The following is a 14,215-nucleotide window of genomic DNA, read 5'->3' on the forward strand; positions in this document are numbered from 1 at the left end:
TGCCGTGGGAGCAGCCCAAGAAATGGCAGAAAGACAAAAAAATAAAATAAAAAAAAAAAGAAATCAGGCAAGAGCTCTTTGAGGAAGTGGTCTGAATAATAAGTTAGATTATCCACGCAAAACTGTAAATAAAGTGGTTGGCGGGGGGAGGAAGTTGGAAACTAGCTCATGCTAAAATCGTGGATGAAAAAACTGGTTGAGGTGGTCCAGGAAGTCAAATTTAATATGGCTAGAGAAAAATGCTAACCTGAAAGTTAGATGGGCAGATGTCAGATACAATAAAACCATGTTAAAGAGTTTGACTGTCATCCAAAGGTCAACTGGATGCCACTAATAATTTAAAGAAGGAATAAAATGATCTGAAAAGAATTCCTTGGGCTGCATGAAAAATGAATCAGACTGAGAAAGAACCAAGGCCTTTTGACTATGCAAATGATGGCCTCACTGAGAATGGCAGTAATAGAGATTTGAAGAAGTAGACAGTTTAAAAAGGACATCATCAAAAAGCTGTAAACTACCTATTACTGCCATTTTATAAGTAAGGAAACTCACTCTCAAAAAGGACAAATAATTTTCCTAAATTAAGTAGTTCATGAAATGTCGTACTGAAGATCTGATGGCAGGTCTATCTTATGCATTGTCTTAAACACTACAACAAATAAACAAAAATACTGAAAATTACCTGTTTATGATGAACTAGCTGCTTTCTTATTTTTCTGGAATACAATCTATCAAGGCTACTGCTGCCCTTGGAAGACCTATTTATGTTCTGGGTGTGCAGATTATTGTTAATAAAACTCCACTGGTTACCTACAATGCAAGGAAAAGTTATGTTAATAATTCCGTGAAACGTGATTTTAAAGTATTATTCATACCCAGACTACACGACATAACTATGTTAATCATGATTAAGCAGTTTTTGATAAAATTAAAAAACCAAATTTAGTTTTTTGAAAAAATTAAAGAAATTGCTAAGAAGATCTGACCTTAGAAAGGTTAACTTAGACCCTAAAAGACTTTAAGACCAGAGTTCTCTTTGCCTCCAATCTTTCCTTTAAAATAACTGCTATCTTTCACCGTAACTGTTTAAAATTAATCTTATACGTTGCAACTTTGATAATGTCATTCAACTGTAACAACAAAAAGCTCACTAATGCCTATTTCAATTTTCCATGCTTTTGTGCAGAGGTGCAAAAAAAGGATACTCAGTAATTTGAGTTAATGACTGCAAAAATAAGGTTGAATAGTTCAAAAACCATGCTGTATAGCTCTATTTATTCTCATTTTGGAATGTGCCCAGACTATTCTTTACATGTCATTCTTCTGCTCAGTTCAGACTCAAATCCTACACTCTATCTATTCACAATCATTTTCTTTCATGTCTGCTTAACCTAATGACCTCATTTTCTATTCTCTACAATCCTTCTGTTAAGTCAATTCAAATTCTTCAAACTCTAAAAGAATGTCTTCCATCAAAGTGTTTCCATAATACCTGAATGGTATAAATAAAAACTAAGGCTTCCCATATTATCTGTTATATTCCAATTTTACAGGTAGTTGTATTTAATTTTGTCTTACCTCTAGATCTTATAACTAAGTAAATTCACCAACAGATACATAGTAATTTTAAAAATATATATATATGACACATTACCTGTATATGAAAAGAATGCCCCACTCTATTCGAATATAATGTGTAGCATAAACTGATTTACCTACAAAACATCTCAAGATATCTTTTTATAATACTATAATCCTAACAGTGTATAAAATTCCAAATTTTAAGGCATTTGTCTGTATTTACATATTAGATGAGGATAGTTCATAAAGTCTTGTTGACTTGGAAGAGGGAAAAAAAACAATTAGTCTTGCAGTTAGATCTCCTTACATTTAAAAAATTTTCTTTCCATGCTTCAAGCTTATGGAGAAAAATTAAACTCACAAAAATCTAGGAATTTCTATATCGAAGCATAAAAGTCCCTGGTAGTTAATTAGTAGAACCATATTTTATTTTATTTTTTTATTTATTTGTCTTTCTGTCTTTTCTAGGGCCACACCCATGGCATACAGAAGTTCCCAGGCTAGGAGTTTAACTGGAGCTGTAGCTGCCCGCCTATGCCACAGCCACAGCAGATCAGGGCAGATCCAGCCAGATCCAAGCCTCGTCTGAGAACTACACCACAGCTCACAGCAACACCGGATCCTTAACCCACTGAGCAAGGCCAGTGATCAAACTGCAATCTTATGGCTCCTACTCGGATTCGTTAACCACTGAGTCATGACGGAAAGTGCAGTAGAACCATATTTTATAATGGCAGATGGAAGGATACGCTATACTAAATACCATAAAACTGCAATAACTCTTCAGATTTCCTTTTCACAAACTTCACTTATACATATGTTATTCCTGGTAAAGTTAAATAATATTTTACATTAAGTTACATACAGCTGGAATCTCCAAGGCAAAGCCAGTTCTGGAAAAACTGCAGTCACTGAAATTTCCCACCAACAGATTATTATAAACTTCTGATACCTGTCAGAAACCTCTCCCTGTCTTTACCATTCAAAGGTTTCTTTGCAGCTGCTGCTTCATCTTCTACAGTTGCCACATAGTCCAGCAACCTGGAAACCAGCATAACAACCCAACTGATCATGGGAATATCTAGTACTCCTAACAGAAATGAGAAGGAAAAAAGAAATCATACTTTACTGACGAAGTATGGTAAAATAACTACAAAATTAAGACTTTTATAAATCTAAAAACCATACAATTACAAATGCTAGTAATTACTTATAACAAATCTCACAACTGAAGCCTATGGCCACAAATCAAGTAACAAATTTAATCTAATGGAAGATTTGACAAATACTTCATAGTACAAAAATAGATTCTTAAGTATACCTTGAATCTAACAAATAACTTATAAACTAGAAAACAAGGTATAAGATGCTACTCTTAGATTTCAAGATGAGTGAAATAAACTTCCAATTTACAATTCATAGTTTTAAACTATGTTCTAAATCTTTATTCCAATAACAATTTTCTTGCTCAAATGAAGCTCATTATCAACATGAGAGATATGAGAACAGCAATGCTGCCATAAAGCTTAAACTCTAGAGTTTGATTTTAATTATGACAGTATAGGAATAACACATCATAACTGTTTCCAATTCAAAATTCACATACAGAAAAGGTAACACATTTTAAAAGCGATGACTGTATGGAAGTCAATCACATGAAGGCTGGTCATTCTAGAGAGTCTATGTCCTAAAAATAATAACAAAATGTGCAGCGAAATGAGTACTAAAATAAGTATTTCCGCCTAGACATTTTATAAAAGCTGTATCTATAGGAATCTTACATTTGTATTAAAGATCACTACTTTAAATAATACCTTCTGTCCTCCTATGCATGGGTAACTGTGGCTGAAGAGGTGCCAGTAAATTATCCAACAGATTAAGTAAGCTTTCTAATACTCCACTATTACTAAGTGATCTTTGACCAATGCAGGAAAGTAACATGAAGACTCTAAAGAAAAAAAAAAAAGAAAGAAAGAAAGAAAAAAGAAAGCTAGAAATAAAATACCAAGTATGAATCAATTTAATCGTTCATTTAAAAAATACTTCACATTGTAATTTAATAGAGTAATGATAGAATATCTGGTTATTAGCAAGATTTACATCTGGAAATATGAAGATAAGATTACCTCCTTTTTCAGCTATTGGTTATACTTTCTTATTTTTCCCACAAAAAAAATCAGGTAGAGAGAATGTTATCATAGACTCAAAAAAATACATTTGACACATAAAGTAATAGGATCTAATAAGAAATACTTGTAAACATGATAGAAAAACTCCATAGACTTAGGACACTAAAGAATGTAGTGCAGTTATATCATGAAGAATCTTCAATATACCCTTCACTGGGCACTCCCCAAACTAAAAAGACATGCTTCATTTCTCCACACTCAGGATCCATATTCACAATATTTCCAAATCTGAACATTATGGGAAGTATAAATCACTAATAACAAATTACTCCAATATTTTCTGACCTACCTATCCTGTGGAAAGATGAGAAGCTGCTCTGAATTGTACAATTCCTGAAGAACATTAGAAAGAAACTGGCCCCACCACCGTTCACCACCACATAGCTGAACAAGTAGAAGACCAGTATGTAACCGTATCTTCGGGGTTCCACTGATGCACAGGTGTTTAAAAAGCTCTTCACAGGCCTGGGCATGAAATGTACTCTGCAAAACTGCAGGAACAGAGTGTCCTATTACAAGAAAGAAAACAGTAAAATTTCCTATTTAAGAGTATGCTGTAGTATCAAATCTGCATGCCTAGATATGCTTTCTTCTTTACCAGAAAAATTTTGGTCTAGTTATCTTACTAACTGTTTACTCCTTATACAGAGAGAGTTTTAACTGCTTAATACATGAGGAAAAGAAGAATTAGCACTGAAATCAATTATATTTCTTGTATGTGGAGTTAGGTGTATCAGATGGCTGGTCTGACTATGTTTGTGTGGTATGTATGTGTATGCAGACGCTCGCACCAAATGAAGTGATCAAAAATAGCTCCTGGCTAGAAAATGACAGTCCTATATTAGACAAGCAATTTTATTAACAGTTTTCCCTATTGTGCTTTCAAATATTATTTATTATTTTTGCCACACATCAATAGCAGAAACTCAAGAAAAAAATTAAAAATCCATGTAAGAAAAACCTATAAAAATAACAGAAAAATGAGTCAAACTAGAAACACATTTCATAAATACATCAGAAAAAATATCAAAATAAACAATACTCCAGGAAATAGTAAAACAATAAAATATGCAAGAAAAATCACATCAAATATATTTCCAGCCTTTTTAAGTACTTAAGCCAAATACAAACCATTGGAAGAGTGCAGAAGGCTGAGCAAAGTATCCAATAAATATCTGATGATAGTACGTAACTGCTCTGTGGAAGACATCTGAATTAAATCTTGTGGATCTGATGTTTCACTCAACATCTTCCTACTTGCGCCAAGAGCTACTCTGAGCCTCTGTACAGCGTTATGAGCCAAATTTAGTTGAAGCTGTAGCTGAATGCAGTCTTGATAGGCAGAAAAAACTCTACTGTCCTCCTCGACTGCCTTGTCTGGCTTTCTCAAAAAGTACTGTGCATTGTTAGCACTGTTGAGAGGAGGGAGATCAATACTTTGCAATAAAGTTTCCAGTCGATGACAAGCTAAGTTATACCTATAAGTAAAAAAATAAACAAAATTCCTAAATTGTTCTCTTTGACATATACACACACACACACACACACACACACACACAAAATTAAATCCCTAAAACAAGTTAACAACCACTAAAAAGAATTAATTAATTGTTTAGTACTAGAGTTGCTGTTGTGGCTGAGTGGTAATGAATCCAACTGGTATCCGTGAGGATGCGGGTTCAATATCTGGCCTCAGTGGGTTAAGGAGCCAGTGTTGCCATGAGCTGTGGTATAGGTCTCAGAAGCAGCTCAGATCCCATGTTGCTGTGGCTGTGGTGTAGGCCAGAAACTGCAGCTCCAACTCAACCCCTAGCCTGGGAACCTCCATATGCCACAGGCACGGCCCTAAAAAGACAAAAAAATAAAAATAAAATTGTTTAGCACTAAAAAAAAAAACCAAACCAGACTTTCCATTGTGGCTCAGGAGTAACGAACCCAACTAGTACTCATGAGGATGTGGATTCAATCCCTGTCCTCACTCAGTGGGTTAAGGATCCAGTGTTACCATGAGCTGTGGTGTAGGTCACACATGTGTCTCAGTCCTGGCATTGATGTGGCTGTGGTGTGGCCAGCGGCTCCATCTCCGATTCGACCCCTAGCCTGGGAACTTCCATATGACATGGGTGTGGCCCAAAAAAAAAGGGCAAAAAAATAAAAAATAAAACCAATTATTTAATCACAATATATTAATGCATTAAATATTATTAGAACATGCTAGTGTCCTCCTTCCTTTTGATCTTTTCTGTTCACTATGAAAAGATATTTCTTCAGAAATATATGCAAGACATTATACAAAACACAGGGTTTCAGTAAGATTAAAATACATTGTAATTTTCTACTAACCTGCACTGTATATCCTCCTGTAGAGCAACCATCATTGCTAAATGCTGGTCAATTTCAGGTTGGTTTGCAGATTCTCCCTCGCCCCTCAGAGGATCATGCATTAATTTCAATTCACTCTCCCAAGGCAAGATATAGGTATGACCATAGTAAAATCCTAATGGAATTTTAGCTCTGGCATTTGTACTTCCATAACGTCCAATGACAGTGATCTGAAATGAAAACTTATAAATATACATGCCCACCCATCTACAATAATAAAAAACTGACCTATATATTTTAAAAGATAAATAACTATAAATTATAAAAAGATACTTTTAAGTTGTCTGAATATTTTCCATTACTTTTTTAAAAATGGAAAGCATATCAATTCATTTTCTTAAAGTTCTTTACCTTCATGAATCTGCACACAGGAGGTGGTATCAAATCATGAAGAATGAGTGAATGGGTGCTTATATCAGTTGCCACTACCAATCGCCTCCCATCTACCTCTTCTCCTAATGTCCAAATGTCAATTGACAAGGAGGCCAAGTCTCCACAAGTGGGAATCAATACATCTGTCAACAGTATTGGTCTGCCAAAATCCAAGGTCACAAATCTCCTTGCTCCTATGAGAAATACAGCAATAGTTGACATAAATTAGCAAACATCAATTAACTTGAATTTTTGTGTGTGTGTGTGTGTGTGTGCTTTTTTGTGCTTTTTTAGGGTCAGACCCATGGCCTATGGAAGCTCCCAGGCTAGGGGTTGAATCAGAGCTACAGCTGCCAGTCTACATCACAGCCACAGTAACGCCAGATCCGAGTGGTGTCTGTGACCTACACCACAGCTCATGGCGATGCCAGATCCTTAATCTGATGAGCGAGGCCAGGTATCAACCCTGTGTCCTCTTGGATACTAGTCGGATTTGTTTCCACTGAGCCACAACAGGAACTCCAGGATACATTCATCTTAAAATACAAAATCAACTTATTAAAGTACAATTAAAAGGAAAGTTTAATAATTTTCATTCAAAAATCATCTAAAACATCAATCTATGTTAATCTGAATCCCAAGACTTTAGTAAAAAATACAGAATAAGTTTGTTACTATGAAAGCAATCAACTGTACCTATAAGCTTAGTTTAAAACATTAGAGGGAGTTTCCTTTGTGGATCAGTGGAAACAAATCTGACTAGCATCCATGAGGACACAGGTTCAATCCCTGGCCTCACTCATTGGGTCAAGGATATGGTGTTTCCATAAGCTGTGGTGTAGGTCGCACACATGGTTCGGATCCTTTGTTGCTGTGGCTGTGGTGTAGGCCAGCAGCTGTAGCTTCAATTAGACCCCTAGCCTGGGAATCTCCATGTGCTGTGGGTGTGGGCCTAAAAAGACATGTATACACACATAAAACATTAGAGCCAAAAAAAGTAAATCATCAAAAACAGAACATAGATTAATTCCATAAAGTGCCTATCTGTTCTTCTTTCAGTTATTTTGTCTTTTTTTTCCCCACAACTAGATGATACCAAATTGTATGACTTGATTTTGGTTTTCTTAAGTCCTGTTTAACATCTTTTGGAGTTGCATCTTAAACTGGGGTTAAGCAGTAAAGCTCTTATCACATGTAGTCATTACTACCACACTAAAAAAATTCCCTTAGGAAGGTCTTCCAATGGAGACAACTAGAGGTTATCTCAAACAATGCTTTCTTCTCCCTTGACACATCACTGTCTCTTCAGCTCAGTAACAAATGAAGTTTAAGGCTTACTCCTGAAGGCCACACTAAAGAGGTAGTAGGTCTTTTCTGTGTAAGCTCATATAAATGAAAGATGCACAGGTTACTGAAAGGTAAGAATGATCTGAGAAAAACAGAAGAGAAGATTTGTATCTCTCATCTCACACACACTCCAGTGAGTTCTCACTGTGGAACAACAGGATTGGTGGTATCTCTGGAGGGCTAGGAGGCACGTTCAATTCCTAGGCCCTGAAACAGTGAGTAAAGGATCCGATGTTGCAGCTGTGGCAGGTCTGCAACTACAGCTGGGATCTGATTCCTGGCCCGGGTACTCCATATGCCACAAGGCGGCCAAAAAAAAAAATTTTAATTCTATCACACACATTTCAGCAATAAGCTCAAAGAGGGAAACAGTAGGCAGGATCCTTAATAAAATCATAATTATTTTTTTTCTTTATTAGGTTGGAACAATAATTATATTTTACAGTGAAGGAACCCAATTAAGGTTTTAGGACTAGTGCTATATCAATAGAGCTATTTTAGGGAAAACAAGGCAATTACCAAAAGTTTCCTAAATGGAAAGACTACTGAACAGCAAAAAAAAAAAACACCATAATTCTCCTCTTTAGGGGGCTTATGTGCCAAAGTCAAGTTCATAGATTTAAAAAAAAAAAAAAAGAATCACAGTGTAAACAATAGCTTACATTTTATAAGACTGGACAACCATAAGTTTCACTCTAAATGTTATAAAAACTAATGTTACCATTGAACGATAAGTTCCTCAGAAAACACCATTAACACTTTGCTTCTCTCCCAAAAAGGAAACAACCCAGTTCAATAAAGCAAGTATGGTTCCACTCTTCATATAATGAAAAGTAATATGGCATACATTATATTCACGTTACTTCCACCTAAAAATCATACCTAGGGATTTTGTTAAATTCTGTTGCTGCACAAGCCCAGAAATAATGGTACAATAATAAGGTAAATATTGACCATAGTCTATCAGTAAACATGCTTTAACTGAAAGCACCTATCTTGATCACAGGTCTCTAGCATATAAGCATGGTAAAAGCCAAAGTAAACTTTCAATGACCTAGAGACCAAGAAGTGTTATTATACTTACTTGATTATTATACTTAGCAGTAATTCTGTCAGCTATTCTCAAGAAAGGGTTCTAATACTAGAATGCTAGTCTGAGGAATATTCTGTAAATGTAATTTTTAGTTAATGGTAATTGAGCAGCTACAACGAAGGCAGATATTTATGTTAACTATGGTTCAACAGATAAGATTCATATAAAAGGAGTTCCCATCATGGCTCAGCGAATCTGATTAGCATCCATGAAGATGAAAGTTCGATCCCTGACCTTGCTCGGTGGGTTAAGGATCCAGTGTTGCCATGAGCTGTGGTGTAGGTCGCAGACATGACTTGGATCCTGCGTTGCTGTGGCTATGGCCACAGGTACGTCTCAGATTAGACCCCAAGCCTGGGAACCTCCCTATGCCCCGGATGTGGCCCTAAAAAAAAAAAAAGGCAAGATTCATATAAAGATCAAATCCACTGTTTGGGAAGAATTAATGAACCTACTCAATAGCACTCTTCCATTCAACTTGGTAAACACACAGCTTAAGCTTTATGTAATTCTTTTTCTAGGGAAAATGAACTTTTCCCTAGAGCAGATATGATTTATTTGCAGAGGAAAATCAAACTACAAAATATTAAGTCTTGAAAGGGCCAGCAGACAAGGGAAGAAAGATATTTTAAGAAAGTAAAAGATTACCTGAATGCATTCGCTCTATAATAATGGACTGGTGAGGTGGAGGTTGAAGAAAATGTGAAGCATGAGAAATCGCAAGGGCTAGACCAGAACCAAGTGGATTCTAAAAAAGAAAAAAGTATAACTCTATACTGATATCACTCTTACTCTGTAATAACCATAATATGAAATTAAAACATCTCATTTTCTAATGTACATTCTATAATATTTAGTAAAGTAAAACAATCTTATTTGAATATAATAACTTGGCATAATAAAATTGTACCTTTTAAAGTTAGTATATACATCAAATTATTTTTAAATGTCTAAGCAAATACCTACTTAAAATATAATAATTTACCATTCTGGACTTGTTGGAATTTTTGTTATGTGCAGCAAGATTGACTGTTGGGGGATCAATAACTGAGCCTGGGAAAAGCTGTGCAAGTTCGGCATTAATCACAACGGAAACTGCTTCATTGGGTGGGGTGAGTGGTGGAGTCATAAAAAGTGGTGTTGTTTTTGGAGTGGGTGGAATAACATCAGATGGATGAATGAAGAATCCAGGGGCTGCCACTGGGTTGGATGGCACAGAGTTGTGGCCAGGACCTACTGCTGATGCTGCTGACGCTGCTGCAGCTGCTGCAGCTGTCGTCTGATGTAACTTGGCTTCCAGCTTTGCTTTCTGTAAAAGAAGTAAAAGCAACAAATATAGACTAATCCTGCCTACCTAAATTGTGGGGAATACCGCATGGGTATATATTATGATGAAAATAAACATGAATAACTGGATCCCAGTTCCGTAAAAAATGAAATTAGGTAAAAAATGGACTTCACATGAATGGAGTATTTCTATGCTATATACATACATATATATACACACACACACACATATACGTATGTATGTATATACTTCCTTAAACAATTGATATAAAATTTTCTGAGTATCTGGGAAGTAGGACTTTCTCAAAGCTAAAGTGAAAAGGAAGCAAAACAAATCTAAGTAAGGAAACAAAGTTCTCAAAACAAAATAGTAATAGGAACCAGATTCTAAAGTTGCTCAACTTGATACAATTTATCACCTAGAATTGTATAGGCTGCATTTCAATCACAATGAAACCTCCAAAACATCTGCTAATTCACACTGGTTTAATTGGTCTTTAAAATGTTTAAAATGTAGGTTTTTCAATCCATAAAAACAGTAACTGGAAACTCTAATGTTTGACCAAAAGCATTTAAACAGAGTAAGAATGGATTTTACTTAAAAGATGACAAAGAAAATAGCAATTATATTTCCTCAGATATGTATCAAATAAAATGCATTTACATAATTTTTAAAAATTTAAGTATATCACAAAGACATTACCTCGATTTGTGCAGAAAATAATTAGCTCAGATCAATCAACCTAATTTTTCCTTTACGAAATAATGATCATTTTTACAGTACTTTTTCAGCTTTTGAAGTTTAGAGACAGCATGAACAAAGAGCCAAATAGTCTCCAACCTGTTGCTGAAGCTTCAAAAGCTGCTGCTGTTTCTCTTGCAGCACCTGTAGCTGTTGCTCGGCTGAAGCCATTGCATGAGAGAGAGACTGCAAAGCTACCTGGGCTGCTGAACTCAGGGCTGTCGAAGCTTCCCCAACTGTCCCAGATGATAGTCCACCTACTGCAGGAGTAACCCCGAAGGAACTCACTGGCACAAGACAAGGGGGGGAAAAAAACAGGATGAAGAAAAGTTTCACAGAAAAACATATACAAAGCATAATATTCTGACACTAAAATTCAGCAAATATTCACTTTTAAAAATAGGAATCTTAAAGTTCCCACTGTGGTGTAGTGGGTCAAGGATCCAGCACTGTCTCTGTGGCAGTGTGGGTTCGATCCCCAGCCAGGGGCAGTGGGTTACAATCCCACATTGCTACAGCTGTGGCGTAGGTCACAGCTGTGGCCAGGATTCAATCCCTGGCCTGGGAGCTTCCATATGCTGTGAGTGTAGCACCCCCACCTGAAAGAAAAAAGAAAAAAAAAGAAAAAGAAATCTTAACAGTAAAAATATATGGATAATAGTATTCAAGTATAAGGAATCCAGAAATGACTTCTAAATCAAACAAAAATTAATGCATTTTTGAGTTTAAAAATATTTTCAGCATAGAATAAATTTTATTTAATATGGCTAAAATGAAAATACAAAATGAGAGTAATCTTACACAATTTAAGCATAAGAAATAAAGCGATTTTTGCTTTACTAAGTTTTCCTACAGAAACAATACTTCCTTTCCCCTCTTCTAAAAAACTCAAAAAACCTTCAGTTGTTAAGAACATCATTTAACAAGACTGATGACACCTATCTCCTCATTTTCAACTAAAGCCTAGACAGAGAATCTGGACCATAGAATATGTAAAGCAATGTTTCCTACCAAATGCTCCTTCAGAACACTAACAAGAAGAGAAGCATTTTCCTATGTATAGTCAAGTTCAGTCTGGCACATACTGCTTATCCATAAACATTATCATCATTAAAGGTGTATGAAATTGCACAAGGTTAACAATTTTGTTGACTTTCCCTTTCAATGTTATTCAAATATACAGTACAAAATGATTTTTTCTCATTAAATTTTTAACCAATATTTGAGAAAAACATTTTGGGAAAAGAAGACAAAAATTTAATTTCATAAATCCACACACCTGTGGTCAATTAATCTTCAAAAAGGAAGTAGGAATATAAAATGGAGAAAAGTCTCTTCAGCAAGTGGGGTTGTCCACCTTTCCCAAGCTGGACAGCCACATACAAATCAATGAAGTTAGAAAACACTCACAACATACTCAAAATGGCTTAGAGACTTAAATGTAAGACATGATACCATAAACTCCTAGAACATAGGCAAAACATTCTCTAATATAAATCATACTAATGTTTGCTTAGATGAGTCTCCTAAGACAATAGAAATGAAAGCAAAAATAAACTAATTAGATCTAATCAACTTTTTAAGTGTTTGCACAGCAAAGGAAACCATGTAAACTGGGAGAAAATATGTGCAAATGATGCAACTGACAAGGGCTTAATTTTCAAAATATAAAAACAGTTCATACAACTTAACAACAACAAAACCAATTCAATCAAGAAATGGGCTGAAGACCTAAGCAGAATATCTCCAAGGAAGATGTACAGATAGCCAAAAGGCACAAAATGCTCAACATAGCTAATTATTAGAGAAATGCAAATCAAAACTAGAATGAGTTATCACTTCACACTGGTCAGAATGGCCATCATTTAAAAGTTTACAAATAACAAAAGCAGGTGAGGGTGTAGAGAAAAGGGAACCCTCCTACTGTTGGTGGGAATGTAAATTGTTGCTGCCGCTACAAAACACAGAATGGAGGTTCCTTACGAAACTAAAAAGAGGGTTGCCATATGATACAGAAATCCTATTTCTGAGCATATATTCAGAAAAAAAAACTAATTCAAAAAGATTCATGCAGGAGTTCCTGCTGTGGTACAAGGGGATAGGCAGCATCTCTGGAGCACCAGGATGCAGGTTTGATCCCCAGCCTGACACAGTGGATTAAGGATCTGGCATTGCCACTGCTATGGCTCATATCAGGCCCCTGGCTCAGGAACTCAATATGCTGTGGAGCAGTCAAAAAAGAAAAAAGAAGATACAAGCACCCCAATAGGTAGAGCAGCACTATTTACAACAGTGAAAAAAAGAGGACACAACCTAAATGCCTATCAGCAAATGAATAAATGAATCAATAAATAGTGTGTGTGTGTGTGTGTGTGTGTGTGTGTGTGTGTGTGGTGTGTCTGAAACACTTTGTGGTACACCAGAAACTAACACCAACATTGTAGATCAACTATACTTCAATACAAAGAAAAGACAGAAAGTCAAAACACAGGAAAAAAAACAAACAAAAACCCCTTAATTCACAGGTCTGCAAACAGGAAGTAGAGGCCAAGTTTAATAACTGCATTAATTTTAATATTATAAAAAGCCTTTACCAGAAAGTTAAGGAAATAGAACTATTATCATAATAGCAAATGTTTAGTATGTATTACCTACCACCTTACACTGCTTTAGTAAAAAAATGAGCACCCTTGAAGGGAAGGTACTATGATTCTGTTTTTTAGTTGACTGGTAAAGAATGGTTCAGAGAAGCTTCCTTGTAGCGCTACATAGTAGTAGAACTAGGGATAGAACCAACATGAGGCAAAGAACATGGAACTTCCATCATCTTGTCTGATCTTTGCAATGACCCAAGAGTTAAGTACTACTGTTATCCCATTTTACAGACAATGAATCTAAAATTGAGGGAAGTAATTTACTCATAAACATTTGAAAAGGAAGAAAAAAAACAACAGGTAATCTGATAGCTCTGACTCTGACAGCCTACCTTCACATCTAACTATGGCTATGTTATGCCAGAATTCATATGAACTCAAAAAAAAAAAAAAAAAAAAAAAAAAAAGGTATAATCACAAGATAAAAAAAAAACTATGAATAGCCACTTACAATTAAAAATTTCTTCAACTTAAAAAACTTATAGTGCAACCATTCTACACCTCATTTAACTTACAAAAATTCAACTACATAAGCATGGTCAAAGAAAGAGCAATCGTAATTCCTATA

At 35.5% G+C, this 14,215-nt stretch overlaps 1 protein-coding gene across 47 annotated transcripts in view; it reads right to left on the bottom strand.

Moving 5' to 3' along the window:
- The window catches only part of BIRC6 (baculoviral IAP repeat containing 6), a 256,491-nt gene that overhangs the window by 127,363 nt on the left and 114,913 nt on the right, over positions 1–14,215 (bottom strand). For 8 of the 47 annotated variants that reach the window (XR_014842322.1, XR_014842326.1, XM_085019669.1 and 5 more), the window contains 10 exons: positions 11,093–11,280; positions 9,950–10,273; positions 9,613–9,712; positions 6,504–6,718; positions 6,114–6,322; positions 4,902–5,248; positions 4,060–4,279; positions 3,396–3,529; positions 2,534–2,671; positions 683–810 (listed from right to left, as the gene is read on the bottom strand). Coding sequence is in view for 42 of the 47 variants with exons in the window: in XM_085019669.1 (XP_084875795.1) it covers positions 683–810; positions 2,534–2,671; positions 3,396–3,529; positions 4,060–4,279; positions 4,902–5,248; positions 6,114–6,322; positions 6,504–6,718; positions 9,613–9,712; positions 9,950–10,273; positions 11,093–11,280 (2,003 nt within the window). In the remaining 5 variants the exon portion in view is untranslated. The remainder of the gene's footprint in view (positions 1–682; positions 811–2,533; positions 2,672–3,395; positions 3,530–4,059; positions 4,280–4,901; positions 5,249–6,113; positions 6,323–6,503; positions 6,719–9,612; positions 9,713–9,949; positions 10,274–11,092; positions 11,281–14,215) is intronic. The other 39 variants (XR_014842324.1, XM_085019676.1, XM_085019672.1 and 36 more) reach the window with 7 other exon arrangements.

This window comes from Sus scrofa, chromosome 3 (assembly GCF_054392235.1).
Source record: "Sus scrofa isolate SSC_HxYL_T2T_F1_AM1 chromosome 3, Sscrofa_HxYL_maternal_Yorkshire_Landrace_v2.0, whole genome shotgun sequence".
NCBI classification, from domain to species: domain Eukaryota; kingdom Metazoa; phylum Chordata; class Mammalia; order Artiodactyla; family Suidae; genus Sus; species Sus scrofa.